Below are 15,357 nucleotides of genomic sequence, written 5' to 3'. Positions count from 1 at the left end.
GTACATCTCCTGTTAGATATACACTGAGTGGCCAGATTATTACGACCACCTGATGTTTGTAGGCAAATTAGCCGTACACTGCATCGTATGGGAAATGGAAGCCTAAGGCCTGTTCGAACACCTTTGTTGTCCGAAGTTAACAAGAAAAAACATCTCCAATTCGCACAGGAACACAAGGATTGGATAGTCAAGCATTGGAAAGAAGTCATGTGGTCCGCTGAATCACTTTTCCAGTTACATCATGCAGAGTGAGAATTTGGCGGAAACAGCATGAAAGCACGCACCCCACATGCATGAGTATAACCTTTCAAGCTGGTGGGGGCAGTGTTATGGTTTGGGGAATGTTTTTCTGGCATGATTTGGGCCCTTTAATTCATGTGGAACAACGTCTGAGTAGCACAACATACCTAAGTATCATTGCTGATCAAGTTCATCTTATCATGTTGATGGTGTATCCCAATAGAGAGGGCTTCTTCCAACAAGACAATGCGCCATGCCACAATGCTCGTATTGTGCAGGAGTGGTTTTAAGAACATGAGGGAGACTTTACCTTGCTTAGGTGGCCCCCACAATCACCAGATCTCCATCCAATTGAGCATTTGTGGAACGAAGTTAAAAGAGCCATCAGGCAGCTGGTTCCACAACCATCCAATCTCACAGAACTGGACAGTGCTATTCTTCAGGCATGGTGTCAGATTCCTCACATTCCCTTTCAACATCTCGTGAAGTCAATGCCAAGAAGAACTGCCGCAGTATTGAAGGCAAAAGGTGGCCGAATGAAGTACTGATGGGGTGGTCATAATAATCTGGCCACTCAGTATATGTCTAAGAAATTTATAGTTTTTATATCTATTGTGACCAGAATATTTTCCCCATTATATTTTATAATAGGTTGTTAATAATAATGTATAGAAATGCTACCCTGTTTCCCCGAAAATAAGACAGTGTCTTATATTAATTTTTGCTCCCAAAGATGCGCTAGGTCTTATTTTCAGGGGATGTCTTATTTTTCCATGAAGAAGAATACGGTACACATTTATTGTTAAATGAAAATAAAGGAAATTTATTACCTATATACGGTACAGTAGTACGGTAGTTGTCAACACAAACCAGACAAACTGTGAATCCTACAGTATCAAGAATTTACTCATTTATTCAATGACAATCATGTCATCATCTTCTGGAACATCATCATAACAATCCAATTTCTGAATTTCCTGGTGAATTTCTTGTGACTCCATTTCTTTCAGAATCAGTGGACCAAATCGCTCATGTTTAGCCTAGGGGGGGGGGCTTATTTTTTTGGGATGCCTTATATTTCACTCAGAAGGAAACCTGTAAGTAGGTCTCATTTTCAGAGGATGTCTTATTTTCGGGGAAACACGGTATTCATATTTATATTTTAATTTTATATCCAGCAACCTTGCTAACCTTTCTTAATAGTTGTAATTGTTTATCTATAGAATCTTTTGGATTTTCTATTTAGAAAGTAATGTCAACTTAAATAAGTTTTGCCTTTTCCTTTGATTCTTGTTGTTGCCTTCTGACGTTGGCTACGACCCCTCGAGAGTGTTGACTGGAGATAGTAATAGAGGCTGTTCGTGTCTCACTTCTGACTGCTGGGAAGGCTTCTCTAATTTCACCAGTAAGCAGGATGCTTACCATGGGGCTTTGATACTAGTAAATACTTCATATCAGGTTAAGGATGTCCCTCTCTATTCCTGGTTTGCGAGGTTGTTTTTGTTCATTAGTGTTACGTTTTATTGAATACTTTTTCTGCGCCTGTTTTTTCTCCTATAATCTAATGTGATATGCTTACTTAATAACTATTCTGATGTTAGTCTTACATGCTCGGGTAAGCCCTTCTTGGTCATAAGTGGCATATGAGTGTTTGTGTGTGTATGTGTTTGTGTGTGTATGTGTGTAATACACTGCTGGATTCAGTTTGCTACTGTTGTTTGGCTAGTTTTTTATTTAGGACTTTTTGCATGTATGTTAATAAACTTGATCTAAATTTTTTGTTTTGTTGTTTTCCAGTTTGCTTCAGGATAATATAGCCTCATAAAAGTAGATGAATATTTCTCCCTAGCCCCCTTCTTTAGTCTTTGAAAAAGTTGGTATAGGTTAGAGATTTTCTGTGTCTTTTAGCTTTGATAACACTTGCCTAAGAAACCATCTAGGCCTGTACTTTGGGGGCTAAGGTGAGGTGAGAAATGATGGTAGTAGAATAAGGTTGTTATTATAGATTTATTTCATGTGGATTTTAAAGAAATTCTTAAGTTAGTTTTGAAAATTTATGATCTATAAAGTTATTCACTTTATCTAAAGTTTTATATATTTGGCATGAACTTGCTCATAGTATTCTCTTTAAAGTTGTAAAATCTGTCCTGCAATTATGTCCTCTTCTTCATCCTCTCAGAGTGGAAGAACGTCCTTAATACTGACCCAGGCTTGTGCCCTGTCACAGACCTAAAGTTTCTTTTGGGTTTCGGTGATGGAGTGGGATACAAAAGTATTTCAATATGGCCTGTCACCTTTACTATGAAATAGGGTTGTGGTTCTTTTTCTTTATTATAAATGTAAATACATATTCATTATTTTAATTAGAATATATATAAAAGTTTAAGAAAATTTAAAACAATCATATCACTTTTTTGATTTTGGTTTATGATTAATTTTTGCCTGTCTGTATGCATCATGGTTACAAACACATTTTTATTGTTATATATTTTTATTTTTTTAACTGCACCTTTTATTTTTTATTTCTTTAAAATATATTTTTATTGATTTTTTACAGAGAGGAAGGGAGAGGGATAGAGAGCTAGAAACATCAATGAGAGAGAAACATCAACCAGCTGCCTCCTGCACACCCCCTACTGGGGATGTGCCCGCAACCAATGTACATGCCCTTGACCAGAATCAAACCTGGGACCTTTCAGTTTGCAGGCCGACACTCTATCCACTGAGCCAAACTGGTTTCAACTTAACTGCACCTTTTAAATTACAATATTAACATAAAAGATTTATAAGTACATTTTTCAGAAAAAAATGGCATTTTTTCAGCTGGTGTACCTAAAGTGTCCTTACCTTGAGCGGCACATACTGTAACTCAGAATTACAAATTTTCAAAAAGTAAGTTTGGAATAATATTGTGTATACTGTTTCCCCCCGCTGATTATTTATAAGCAGTTGTCCATATCATTAAATATTTGAAAGCACGTTACTTACTGGCTATATAATATTCCTTTGTGTCCCATGGGGCCATGAAATGTTTTTATCAGTACCCTGTTGTTGAACATTGGCTTTGTGTGATCAAAATCTGTGTATCTCTGATGATTACTTATGATACATTTATATTTTTAAAAATTTATTTATAGAGAGAAGGGAAGGAAAAGGGAGAGAGAGAAACATGGATGTGAGAGAGAAACATCAATCAGTTTCATCCCACATGCACCCTGAACAGGGACCAAACACACAATCTGGGCATTTTATTTAGGACTTTTTGCATTTTGACCAGGAATCAAACTGGCAACCCTTTGGTGCATGGGATGACATTCAACCAGCTGCCACCCACAGCCAGGGCCTTATGCTACATTCTTACAAGTGCATTTAATGGGTCAGATTTTCAGGGAGGATTAATTAGCACCCGTTCTTCTCTTTGCAGCAGCCCACTCACCCCGTGTACAACATTGGACCAGACAAGGTGATCCAGGCCACCATGCACTTTCTGCAGAAGCCGGTCCCAGGCTTTGAGGAGCGTGAGGACGAGGCCACAGCAGAGCCTTCCACTGACTAGAGGACACAGCGACCCGAGTCCCTGTGTTCGCCGCAGTCAATGCTCACCTGTGCAGACCAAGGTTTATAGTCTTGATAATACTGCATTCTGTGCTGCCCAAGCCTTGGCCTCTCTGGAGCTGTGATTGCCCTTCTCCGTCAACCAGAACAAAACCGATGGCTCTGGGTTTGGAGAACACAGTGGCATGGTAAAAAAAAAAAAAAAAAAAAAAAAATCCTTTCCACTCCGGACAAACCAAAAGTCTGTCAGCACATGCAGCATATAAACCAATTTGGGCCTGGCCAGGGTTGGTTGGGGAACAGTGCATGCTGGGAAGCAGCCCCTCCCAACCAACTCTCCAGCCTGGACAGTCCTATTGAAATGAATGACGTCCATGAGTATTGACAGCATCTACTGCTGCGATTCCTACTTGCACGCCACCGTCAAGTCGCCAGAAAGGTGCCCTCCCATCGGTGAGTAAGTCTGCTCCATGCCAAGGGAGGGGCTTTGGGACCCACCAAAATGAATTTTCCAGAAAAACAAGCCCAAGGCTCTTCACCTCCCTCCCTGCCATTTGCAGTGGAAAAGAGTGGGGTCCCTCCGCCTCCACACCCGGGAACGGAGCCACACCTCTCTGGAGGGCTGTGCTGGGGGCACAGGCAGGGCTTGCTTCAGCCCTGGCGTGGGAAGCCAATTATGAGTGGAAAATGAACCTCTAGTTCAGCTCTGCGCCAGAGGAAGCAGCCTCGGGGCCCGGGCCCTCCCTCCACCCCATCATGTACCATGAAAAACCCTCCTGATGACCTCAAGGCAGCGCCTCAGTCCATGGCCATTCTGCGCATCTCCGTCTCTTTTCCCACCAGAGCCCCAGCCCACCCTCCTCAAAGACAGCGCTGTCTTCTCTCATCCAGAGTATTAACACTACTAAGTCTTTCACCTTAATTTCTGACTCAGGATTCCTTCCCATCCTGCCCACCTCCAGGCTCAGAGAAGTAAAATCAAGTGCTGACAAGCTGGCTGCTGCGAAGGCAGTGGCCGCGTAAACCTGGCGTGTTCAGCCCCTGCTGCGCACACGGAACCCTCTCCTGGTCAGTGGGGTGTCCACTTGGGTCATCTGTCCAGTGCGGCTGCGGTCACAGCAAGCTCCAGGCCGCCCTGGGCTTTCCTGCAGGCAGCCCCGGGCGGTGGGCAGATGAGGCTCTTCTAAAAGACTGACCAGTTGCTGCCTCTAATTCCCTATTGCTTTGGCATATTGGACTATGTATTACCTCCTGGAAGTAATAAAAGAGTAACATTTTCTCTGCCGTCTCTCATTTGTGACCGGTACCAGGAAGATTCCGTCAGGACGCCCAGTGTTAGAAGGCTGTTCTCCAGCATGTCTCCCCGCGAGGGGGGATTCCACACCACGCGGTATAGTGATTGCAAACAGGTCTGACGTGGGTTCCGCCCTCGTGTGCCTTCTCTGGTGGAGGACGCAGGGCCTCACCAGGAGTGAGGAAAGCTGTTTCCCAGGTTCCCTGGAGGGGTGCGGTTCGCTTTTGTCCCAGACTCTGCACATTGCGTTTCATGGTCGGTCTGGGTGTCTGTCTCCTTGACCGGACTCAAAGCAGGGACTGTGCTCCTGAGTCCGAAAGCGGGGAATGACCAGAAGGGGGAGCTCTTGGGCCCTACGTGGAGCACAAAGTGCAAGGGGGAAACTAAGAGCCCTTCCCAACTTCCTTCCCCTTCATCAAAGAGCTTTCTCTTCTTTGTGTTAGCCAACTTGACTTGCGGGTGGCTCACCGTGGTTGCATGCACAGGATTGCAATTTCTTGCTGTTTCCCAATAAACCCATTTTGCTGGAGAAATATCTGGCTGACTGTTTACAGTCAGAGCCCTAGGGTATTCAGAGATTAATTGCATTAGTAATTGGTGTGATGAAGACAAAAGGGACTGCTTAGTCTGAGCTGGCTTTATACCAAAGAGCGAGGATTTGAGCTGGATCCCAAGAGGTAGGTAAAATTTGGCCAAGTACAGAAGAGAGGGTCATTTACTAGTATTCTTATCTCAGAATTAGAGGCCCAGTGCACAAAATTCATGCATGGGGGGGTTTGTCCCTCAGCCCAACCTGCACCCTCTCCAATCTGGGATATCCCTCTCACAATCTAGGACTGCTCCCAACAGCTCGCCTGCCTGCCTGCCTGCCTATTGTCCCTAACTACTTCTGCTTACCAGCTGATCACCCCTAACCACACCCCTGCCAGACTGATCCACACCTAACTGCTCCCTGCCAGCACGATTGTCCCTAACTGCCCTCTCTTGCTGGCCCTGTTACCCCTAACTGCCCTCCCCTGCCAGCCTGGTCACTCCTAACTGTCCTCCCTTGTAGGCCTGGGTCGCCCCCAACTGCCCTCCCCTGCAGGCTTGGTCCCTCCCAACTGTCCTCCCTTGCTGGCCTGTTTGCCCACAACTGCCCTCCCCTACTGGCCTGATCGCCCACAACTGCCCTCCCCTGCCGGACATCTTGTGGCGGCCATCTTGTGTCCACATGGGGGCATCCATCTTTGACCACATGGGGGCAGCCATCTTATGTGTTGGAGTGATGGTCAATTTGCATATTACTCTTATTAGATAAGATAACCATCTTACTGTCCTACCCATAAGACTTCCTTTCTGCTCCCTGTTAAGTCTGGAAGGTTTCCTGACTTGAATAGCATTCAAAGTGGGTCCTTGAGGTTCAATTCTCAGATTTATCACGTGGTTCCGTAAATAGAAGGCACTTGCTTAGCACTCAAGGTAGGTTACCCCAAAGAAATATTTCCCCCATCAATAAAGAAATAAAAAACTGCCATAACCGGTTTGGCTCAATGGATAGAGCGTCGGCTTGGGGACTGAAGGGACCCAGATTCAATTCCAGTCAAGGGCATGTACCTTGGTTGCGGGCATATCCCCAGTAGGGGGTGTGCAAGAGGCAGCTGATCGATGACACTCTCTAATCAATGTTTCTAATTCTCTATCTATCTCCCTTCCTCTCTGTACAAAATCAATAAAATATATTTTTTTTAAAAAAAGAAAGAAATAAATAAAAAACTATTATCTCTATATCCTGATGAGCCCCACTTTCCTCTTGGATCCATCTCAGAACCACGTTGAGTGTTGTGTAAGTTGGGAAGCCTGTCAGATCCTACTGGGAGCCGAAGGGGAGCTTCATGGATAAGCCAGTGCAAACTCCCGAGATAACAATACAGGACAAGTCAGCAGTATCCCTTCACTGCCTTATCTCTCTCTCTCTCTCTCTCTTTTTTTTTTTTTTTTAATATATTTTATTGATTTTTTTACAGAGAGGAAGGGAGAGAGATAGAGAGCTAGAAACGTCAATGAGAGAGAGACATCGACCAGCTGCCTCTTGCACACCCCCTACTGGAGATGTGCCCGCAACCAATGTACATGCCCTTGACTGGAATCGAACCTGGGACCTTTCAGTCCACAGACTGATGCTCTACCACTGAGCCAAACCAGTTGCGGCCTCTCTCTCTTTTTAAACATGTCTTTATTGATTTTAGAGAGAGAGAAGAGAGAGGTAGAGAGATACATCGATGAGAGAGAAACATCAATCCGCTGCCTCCTCCATACTGGGGATCGAGCCTGCAATATGCCCTCGAGCCAAGCATGTGCCCTGACTGGGAATAGAACCAGTAACCTCTTGGTTCATAGGTTGATGCTCAACCACTGAGCCACACCAGCCAGACTCACCAGTGGCTTTAGTATCCCAACTCAGAGGGAAGGGCCCAGGTGGGAAAAGATTGTTCTTATGCCTGTAGGCTTCTGAGACATTGTGACCAGGACTAGTAAGATCCAGGCATTGCATAAACCAAATCTTAAAGACACAGACGTTTCTTATTCACTGTCTGGGATAAGTTCAATCCTATGAAAGTTTGCTTCCTAATGCTGATAATCAAACCTGATGTTCATGATGTTAATGGGATACAATGGTCTATGATGGAGGGCCAATCAGTGTTACTTCCACTTGGGGACACAGGTAGTCATTTGGAGAGAAGTAATTTGCTAATATTTTATTCTTTTGCCATCTAAATCAGGGGACAATAGACTTCCTCTGTAAAAGGTCAAATACTAAATATTTTAGGCTTTGCAAGCAACTACTCAACTCTGCCATTGTAGTACAAAATAGCCATGAACAAAGGGTGGCTGTTTCCAATAAAACTGTATGAAGACAGGTGGTGGGCCAGATTGGCCCGTAGGCCGTGGTTTGCCTACCCCTGATGTAGCCTAAATCTCATCCAGTCATTCGGCATTCTTCCACTTCCTTTCATGGCTGGGATGCTGTCTATGTAATATTAGTGTGAAATGACAAACAGTGAAGTTTGGACAAACGTTTTAGCCACCCACATGCGCAGCTCCTTGCCTCTGAACAGGAAGGAGAACTGTATGATTTAGGACACTGTTGCAATTCAGAAAACTTGACCCAAACTGGCTTACAGTAAAGAGGAAATGTGTTGGTCATAAACTGAAATGTCCAGAATCTAGCTTGGCTGTGTGAGTGACTTCCGTAGGCCTCTTCCTCTCTCTCCATCTCTCTCCATTAGTTCCAACTTCAGGCTCTTTCCATGTGGTTGTAAAATGACAACAGCAATAGCTCCAGACCTTTTCCTCTTAGGGTCAAGTTCAGCAGACAAGAGCAGCAGGCAACAGTCCCAGCCTTCCTTCCCAGTGAGAATCATTGTTTCACTGGCTTTGATCAAACCAAGTGCCAGAGAAGCAATCCAGCGGGCAGATTCCAGGGCACTGATTGGCCTAAGTCCTAATCACGTGCTTCTCCCATGAGTGGGAAATGGAGTTCCAACGGAAGCACATAGACTAAGAATAGGGAAGGAATAAAGCCCAGAATGTAAGTTAGGATTATAGCCAACGGGGAAACGGATGCTAGAGAAGCTAATCACCATTGTCTACTATGGTGAATTCTTACTGTGATAGAAACGTGTAGTGGACATTGTTGGCACTGTTTCCCTGTTTCCTAACTGTGGCAGACAAAAAGCTTGCATGGATTTGATCCCCTCCTACCTCCAGGTCCAAGCCCTGATTGGCCTAGGCCTGTGGTCGGCAAACTCATTAGTCAACAGAGCCAAATATCAACAGTACAACAATTGAAATTTCTTCTGAGAGCCACATTTTTTTAACTTAAACTTCTAACGCCACTTCTTCAAAATAGACTCGCCCAGGCCATGGTATTTTGTGGAAGAGCCACACTCAAGGGGCCAAAGAGCCGTATGTGGCTCGAGAGCCGCAGTTTGCTGACCACAGGCCTAGGCCAATCATTTTAGTCTGCTTCTCTGCTTCCTTAATTTGTTAAGGTGCTGATTGATTCAGAGCTAAGCATGTGGCCTGAAACAGACCAAAGAGAGAAGCCCAAGTCATGTTATGATAAGAAAAAAAAGCAGCTATCCCTATTAGGGATGGTGGAATGTGTGGCTTGGGACTCCTACAGAACCATTTTCCCGCCTACAAGGAAGTTAGCCACTCCCCTGGGAGACTGAGCCATCGCGACCACAGCCCTGATCACACTGCACCTGAGGCCAGCTCTGCCTCTGGATGTTTCAGCTATTTGCCAACTGGGGTTGGATTTACTTACTTGCAACCAAAACATCCTAAGTCATACAAAACTATCCCAGATTAGCCCCAGGGCCACACACGTCCTTACTTGGTGACTTAAGAACAGTGACCACCCTGGCCACACCCACCCAAACAACATCCTTAAGAGAATGCTTCCTGGTCTATTAACTCCACATTTGATCCTTGACTCAACCTCATGAGGTGGGTGAGGCAGGTGAGGCAGGTGTATTATCTACATTTTACAACTAGAGAAACAGGTCAGAGAGCTAAGTGAATCACCCAAGGTTTTTCCTAGGTATCAAGTGGTGGAGTCTGAACCTGAACCCAGGTCTGCTGCCTCCAGGGCCATGCCCTTCCACAACCCTGGGTCTCTAAAGGAGGTAGCATGGGTGGTCTCAGGAGGTGGGGTGCCTCCTGGACTGGGTGGCTGAGACCTCGAAATGTCTGCCCCATCTTTTACCTGGATGAGGATGGTGACCACAAACAGCAGGGACAAGCTCACTTCACCCTTTCAACCCCTCTCCCACCCTCTGCCTAAGCCCCTGGCACTGACCGCGTGCCACTCCACTGCCGAGCGTGACCCTGCATGACTCACAGCAAGGCCGTGGTGAATCAGTCTTTCTGGGAGCTGACCGCAGTCCCAGTGGCAGCCAGCCTTCTCCAGCCTGGCCGGCACTCCTGGCCATTTCCTGGACATCCCCTTTCATTTCCCTGCAATAACCACCTCGCCGCTGCTTCCCACCAGCTGGTGCAGGAGGCCCAGGGCACGGGGCCTGGCCTCTGATGTTCCGCCCTTCTAGTTCTTGGGCAAATGCGAGAATAAGTCAGGCAGGTGGGGACAGAGCGCTCTTCACCAACCCAGCTGAACAAAACTTCCCCTGTCCTCTGCTACCCCCAACCTCACAACAGAAACACAGCTCTTACAGAATAACAAGAACAAGAATGCACTTTTAAAAAATAAACCCCTTAGCCTGTTTCCCATATTTATCGCCTTACTGAATATGGCATATTTCTCACAACTAATGAACCAACACGGATACATTTTAATAAACTAGAGTCCATATTCATTCAGACTCCTCAGTGTTTACCCAATGCCCTTTCTGTCCCGGGATCCCATCCAGGATAGCTCATTACATGCAGTCATCACATTGCCTTAGGAAGCTTTTGGCTGTGATAATTCCCCAGACTTTTCTTGTTCTGGGTGACCTTGACGGTTTTGAGGAGCACTGGTCAGGTATTTTGCAGAAGGTCCCCAGTTGGGATTTGTGTGATGCTTTTCTCATGATTAGTCTGGACCTCAGAGGTAAGTGCTCTCTCGTCATGTCCTAACAAGGGGACAGGCTGGGAGCGTGGCTCACCACTGATACTCTTCACCTTAACCTCCTGGCTGAGCTGGTGCTTGTCAGGTTTCCCACCTGAAGGCTCCTCTTTCTTCCCTTTCCCACAGTGCATCCTTTAGACAGGAGGAGGCCCTGGTGCACCATCCACACTTCAGGAGTGGGTGTTATGCCCTCCACACCCTTGACGGTGGAGTACCTATATAAATTATTTGGGATTCTTCAGTATGGGAAGTTTATCTATTCTCTATTTTTTTTTCCAATCATTTATTTATATTAGTATGGACTCATATTTATTTTATACGTTGGGTTATGTTCCAATACTCTGTTGTTTTATTGCTGCTCCAATTGTCCTAGCTTTAGCCATTAGGAGCTCTTTTAGTTAGCTTCCGTGTCCCTCTGACATACCCACACTTTCTTAATGATAATAATAATGCATTTTAAAATCCATTTTTCTTTCAAGAAGTATTGCATGTTGATAATCATTGACACTGGACAGTGAGGACATTAGGGTTCAGTACACTCATCTCTCAACTTTTGGTCACAATAAAATTCTTTCATAATAAAAAGTATGGCATGTCAGTTACCTTGGATGTGAGACTTCATGTTCTATCTGCTGTACCTGAGCCGATGGGCACTGGGCTTCACCTACCAGCCTTAGAGCAGCTCAGTGTCACAGCTCTCTGGGGGAAGGCTCGGTGGACCCTCGGCAGAGAGGCTCTGTTCCCCAGGTGTGCGGACAGTGTCTGCAGGGCGGTGGTGGTTACCCTGCACGTAGCACCTCTGTGCAGGGGATACTGATGGTGATGATGACATGAGCACCTGGGAGACTGACACTGTTCCCCAGGAAGGCTGGAGCTTGCTGGCCTCCACCACTTAGGTACCTCCCTCTCTGGGAGCGGTGGCTGCCAGGAGCCTCCATACCAAGGTGGCCAATGAAAGTGTTGGAATGTGAAGGGTGATTCAGCCCATGCAGAGCAAAGGCTTTGGCCCACCTTCCCTTCAACAGCCTCTCTGCCAACTGACAGGGAGGAAGACAGGAGAGCATGATGACTTAGCCCTGCTCCTTGTCCCTCCCGTATGCCAGCCCTCTCTCACTGAGGCCCCCAACTTGTGAACTCTGCCCATCAGAGCCTTGATCTGATCTTCTGTGCCATGTGCAAGAACCAGGTCTCTGCCCACTCTAAGCTTTCTGAAGGCAGGGCCCTGGCTCCATTAACTGCCCTGTATTAGTTGGGCTAATACCTGCTGCTCCAATACCTGTGGGTTGAACTCATGCAGAGGCTGACCTAGAAGTGCGGAGATGAATGTACACTGGGGAGCTAAGCCCACTGGCAAACACACACACCTGAGTATTTGTGGGCTACCCGTGATAGGCCAGGCACTGTGCTAGAGGTGCCGCCACAGCACAAAGACCAGACCTGGCCTCCTGGGAGCTCCCAGTTGGAATGCCTGCCAACGTGTTCACAGCTGCACTCTGCAGAGGGGCCCTGGGCTCGTTTCCTGGATGGGAAACAGAGTCAGTTGTTTGAACCAGAGCTCCCTTACAGAGTCTACTGCCGGCCTTGCAGTAGGTACATACTGTGGACGTGACATTCCTTCTCCCAGCTGGCTGGCCTTGCTGTGGCCTTTGGCCCAAAGCCATTGGCGGCTGTCCTTTAGCCCTAGATACACCCAATAGGTAGGACACAATGAAGCTCTCAAGCAGGCGTGTAGGAGCCACACGGCCAGCTGGACTCCTCTGGCTGGTGATGAGTGATCAGGGATATGGGTGGCAGCTCTACACACCCATTTGGTTATGATTTTTTTTAATCAAAAGTATATTTATTATTTTTTACATTCAATATTATTTTGTATTACTTTCAGGTATATAGCATAGTGATTAGACAATCATACTTTATAAAATGTTCCACCAAAATTTTCAATACCCACCTGGCACCATACATAGTTATTACAATACTAGAGGCCCAGTGCATGAAATTCATGCATGGGGGCGGGAGGAGGGTGTCCGTCAGCCTGGCCTGCTCCCTCTCCAATCTGGGACCCTAGGGGGGTATCTGGCTACCGGCAGTTGGACATTCCTCTCACAATCTGGGATCGCTGGCTCCTAACCACTCACCTGCATGCCAGCCTGATCCCCCCAGCTGTCCTCCCCTGCTGGCTGATGCCCCCTAACTGCTTGCTCCCCCACCGGCCTGATCGCCCCTAATCACCTCTGCTTCGGCCCCCACCACGGTGGCTTTGACTGGAAGGAAGTCAACCTGGTCTAATTAGCATATTACCCTCTTATTAGTATAGATTAGGGACTATATTCTCTATGCTGTGGCACTGCCAAGACTATTTTGTAACTACCAACCGGTACTTCTCAATCCCTTCACGTTTTCACCCAGTCTCCCATCAGTCAGTTCTGTCTCCGTGCGTCTATTTCTGTTTTGTTTGTTTATATTGTTCTTTAGTTTCTGCATGTAGATGAAATCACTTTGGTTACTTCTTGAACCAGACGCTGCATGGCTCGCTGGGCCCTTGCCGGAGCTCGCTTGTGACGTGTGCACCTTTCCCTGCAGGCCTGCCATGGGAGCTGCCAGGTTTCTGTTTTTCTTGGCAGGAGGCTCAGACCTTCACCATGCTCAGCACTGGAGTGGAAGGTTCTGGCACTGATTTAACAGTGGATCCTTGATTCTTCCGTCATTTAAAATTAATAGCAGAAACTGTGGCCGAATAATTTTACCCAGAGAAGGCTGTGGCTGTCCAGGGGCCCCACCCCTTCAATGGACAGCACAGGAAAACTATCCTAAATGGGCCTGGCAGTCCGAACAGGCCGCTGGTGCAGCTGGCATGCAGCACTGGATGCAGGAGGGAACCTGCTTAGCTGGTTGTGAATTGTCCAGGGCCACCTGTTTGGTTCTCTTCTAGACACACCCATCTTACTGGGTGTCACGGGGCACACACATCAGCCAGGGTGAGCTGGAGGGACCACTCGTCAGACTGTACAGAGCCAACAGGATAGTCTGTCCCCGCCTCACCCCGGAAAGTCTGAGTAACCAGGGTTCAACTCTGTCTTAACCAGGCCCTGGTGTGAACCTCTGGGCAGGCACAAGATGGGCTGGCAGTGTCTGTGCCTACCACGGTGCAGACCACTAGGCACTGCAGAACAAGGCCTGAACCAGGAGAACAGTACAAAGCAATAATTCTGATCCGGCCAGCAAGGGCATATTTCATTTCCCAAGTCCAGATTTTTTTCAGGTCTTTCATGAGTTCCTTCAGAAACCAAGCAAAGCATTTTAGTTATCAGCCTTTGGTATTCAACATGCATTTACTTCCCCTTTAAGGACTCGAATACACTGAAGGATGGGATTTATTCACTCCATATTTTAACATAACTCAAACAGAAAGGGCTCACTGTCCGGCCCTATGACGGGACACAGACCTAGGAATTGTGAATATTTGAGTACTTATTAAGAGTCAGGCACGGGTCAAGGGCTTTCGCACACCTTATGCCTCTGTGCTGCTGTTGTCCTCATGTTATGCTTCAGGAAGCCAGGGCAGTGTCACTCAGAGCCAATTCAGACAGGTGGGCTCAGAGGCTGTGACCTAACCACCTGGCTCCGGTTCTGAATCTCCGTGCCCCACCCTGACCTTGCAAAGCAGTGACATGACATTGTGGGTGACTGCGGCTTGCTGGGAGAGCTTCCAAAACTCGCTTTAAAAAAAATAAATGAATAAATATATATATATATATATATATATATATATATATATATACATACACACACACACACACACACACACACACACACATATTTATTGATTTTTCACAGAGAGAAGGGAAAGGGATAGAGAGTTAGAAACATCGGTGAGAGAGAAACATTGTTCAGCTGCCTCTTGCACACCCCCTACTGGGGATGTGCCTGCAACCAAGGCATATGCCCCTGACCCGAATCGAACTTGGACCCCTCAGTCTGCAGGGCAATGCTCCATCCACTGAGCCAAACCGGTTTCGGCCAAACCTGCTTCTTCAAACTGGTCCAGGGATGGAGGGTTCGGCCAATTTGATTTCCTACCTGAGGAATTAACTAGAAGCTATGCATTTCTGTCTATAGCCTGGGAAAGTCTGGGGCTTAGTAAACCCCTGACTCTAAAGGACATTCTGCCTTTGCCCAGGGACGACCTAGCAATGCCTCAGAAGGGTCCTGCTCTCCCATGGTGTTCGCCAGCACATCCCGTGTGGAGGCTGGGAAACTTCCCTACCTGAGTTTCCTCCACAGGCCAGAGAAACAGATCTGAACAACAAAAAAGGCTCTGGTTTCATTCCCGGAGACTGTCCAGGATGGAGCCTGGGAAAGAGCTTGAGAGAGAGCGTTGCTCTGGCTGGCTTTTCAACCTGCCTGGTGACCGGAGGACAGCCAGTGCATGGCGTAAAAACAGGTGTTGCCCCATTGGGCGCTGGGCAGCCATTGGCCAGATGAGTATTCGAGCCCCCCTGGGGGAAGGGAAACACTAACACCATCAAATGGACTATTTTCACTCCCAACCCCTTGCCCCGTCCCTCCTCTTTGTCCAAGTGCGGCCTCAGAGAGCCTGGCCTCAGCCACACTTTGCTAATTCAGTCTTCCTTAGCTCACTTTCCTCAACGGCTTC

The 15,357-nt window shown here is 46.8% G+C and overlaps 1 protein-coding gene across 1 annotated transcript in view; it reads left to right on the top strand.

Annotated features, from left to right (window-relative positions):
- The window catches only part of LOC118716640 (protein farnesyltransferase subunit beta), a 60,215-nt gene extending 55,141 nt beyond the window's left edge, over positions 1-5,074 (top strand). Inside the window, exon 12 of the mRNA XM_036434206.1 lies at positions 3,665-5,074. Within this exon, the coding sequence (XP_036290099.1) occupies positions 3,665-3,796 (132 nt within the window). The 3' untranslated portion in view covers positions 3,797-5,074. The remainder of the gene's footprint in view (positions 1-3,664) is intronic.
- Positions 5,075-15,357: the final 10,283 nt, after the last annotated feature.

The sequence above is a fragment of the Pipistrellus kuhlii genome, unplaced genomic scaffold, assembly GCF_014108245.1.
Source record: "Pipistrellus kuhlii isolate mPipKuh1 unplaced genomic scaffold, mPipKuh1.p scaffold_m20_p_1, whole genome shotgun sequence".
NCBI lineage: Eukaryota > Metazoa > Chordata > Mammalia > Chiroptera > Vespertilionidae > Pipistrellus > Pipistrellus kuhlii.
Note: the sequence above shows the minus strand (reverse complement) of the source record. Positions and strands in the feature narration are given on the sequence as shown.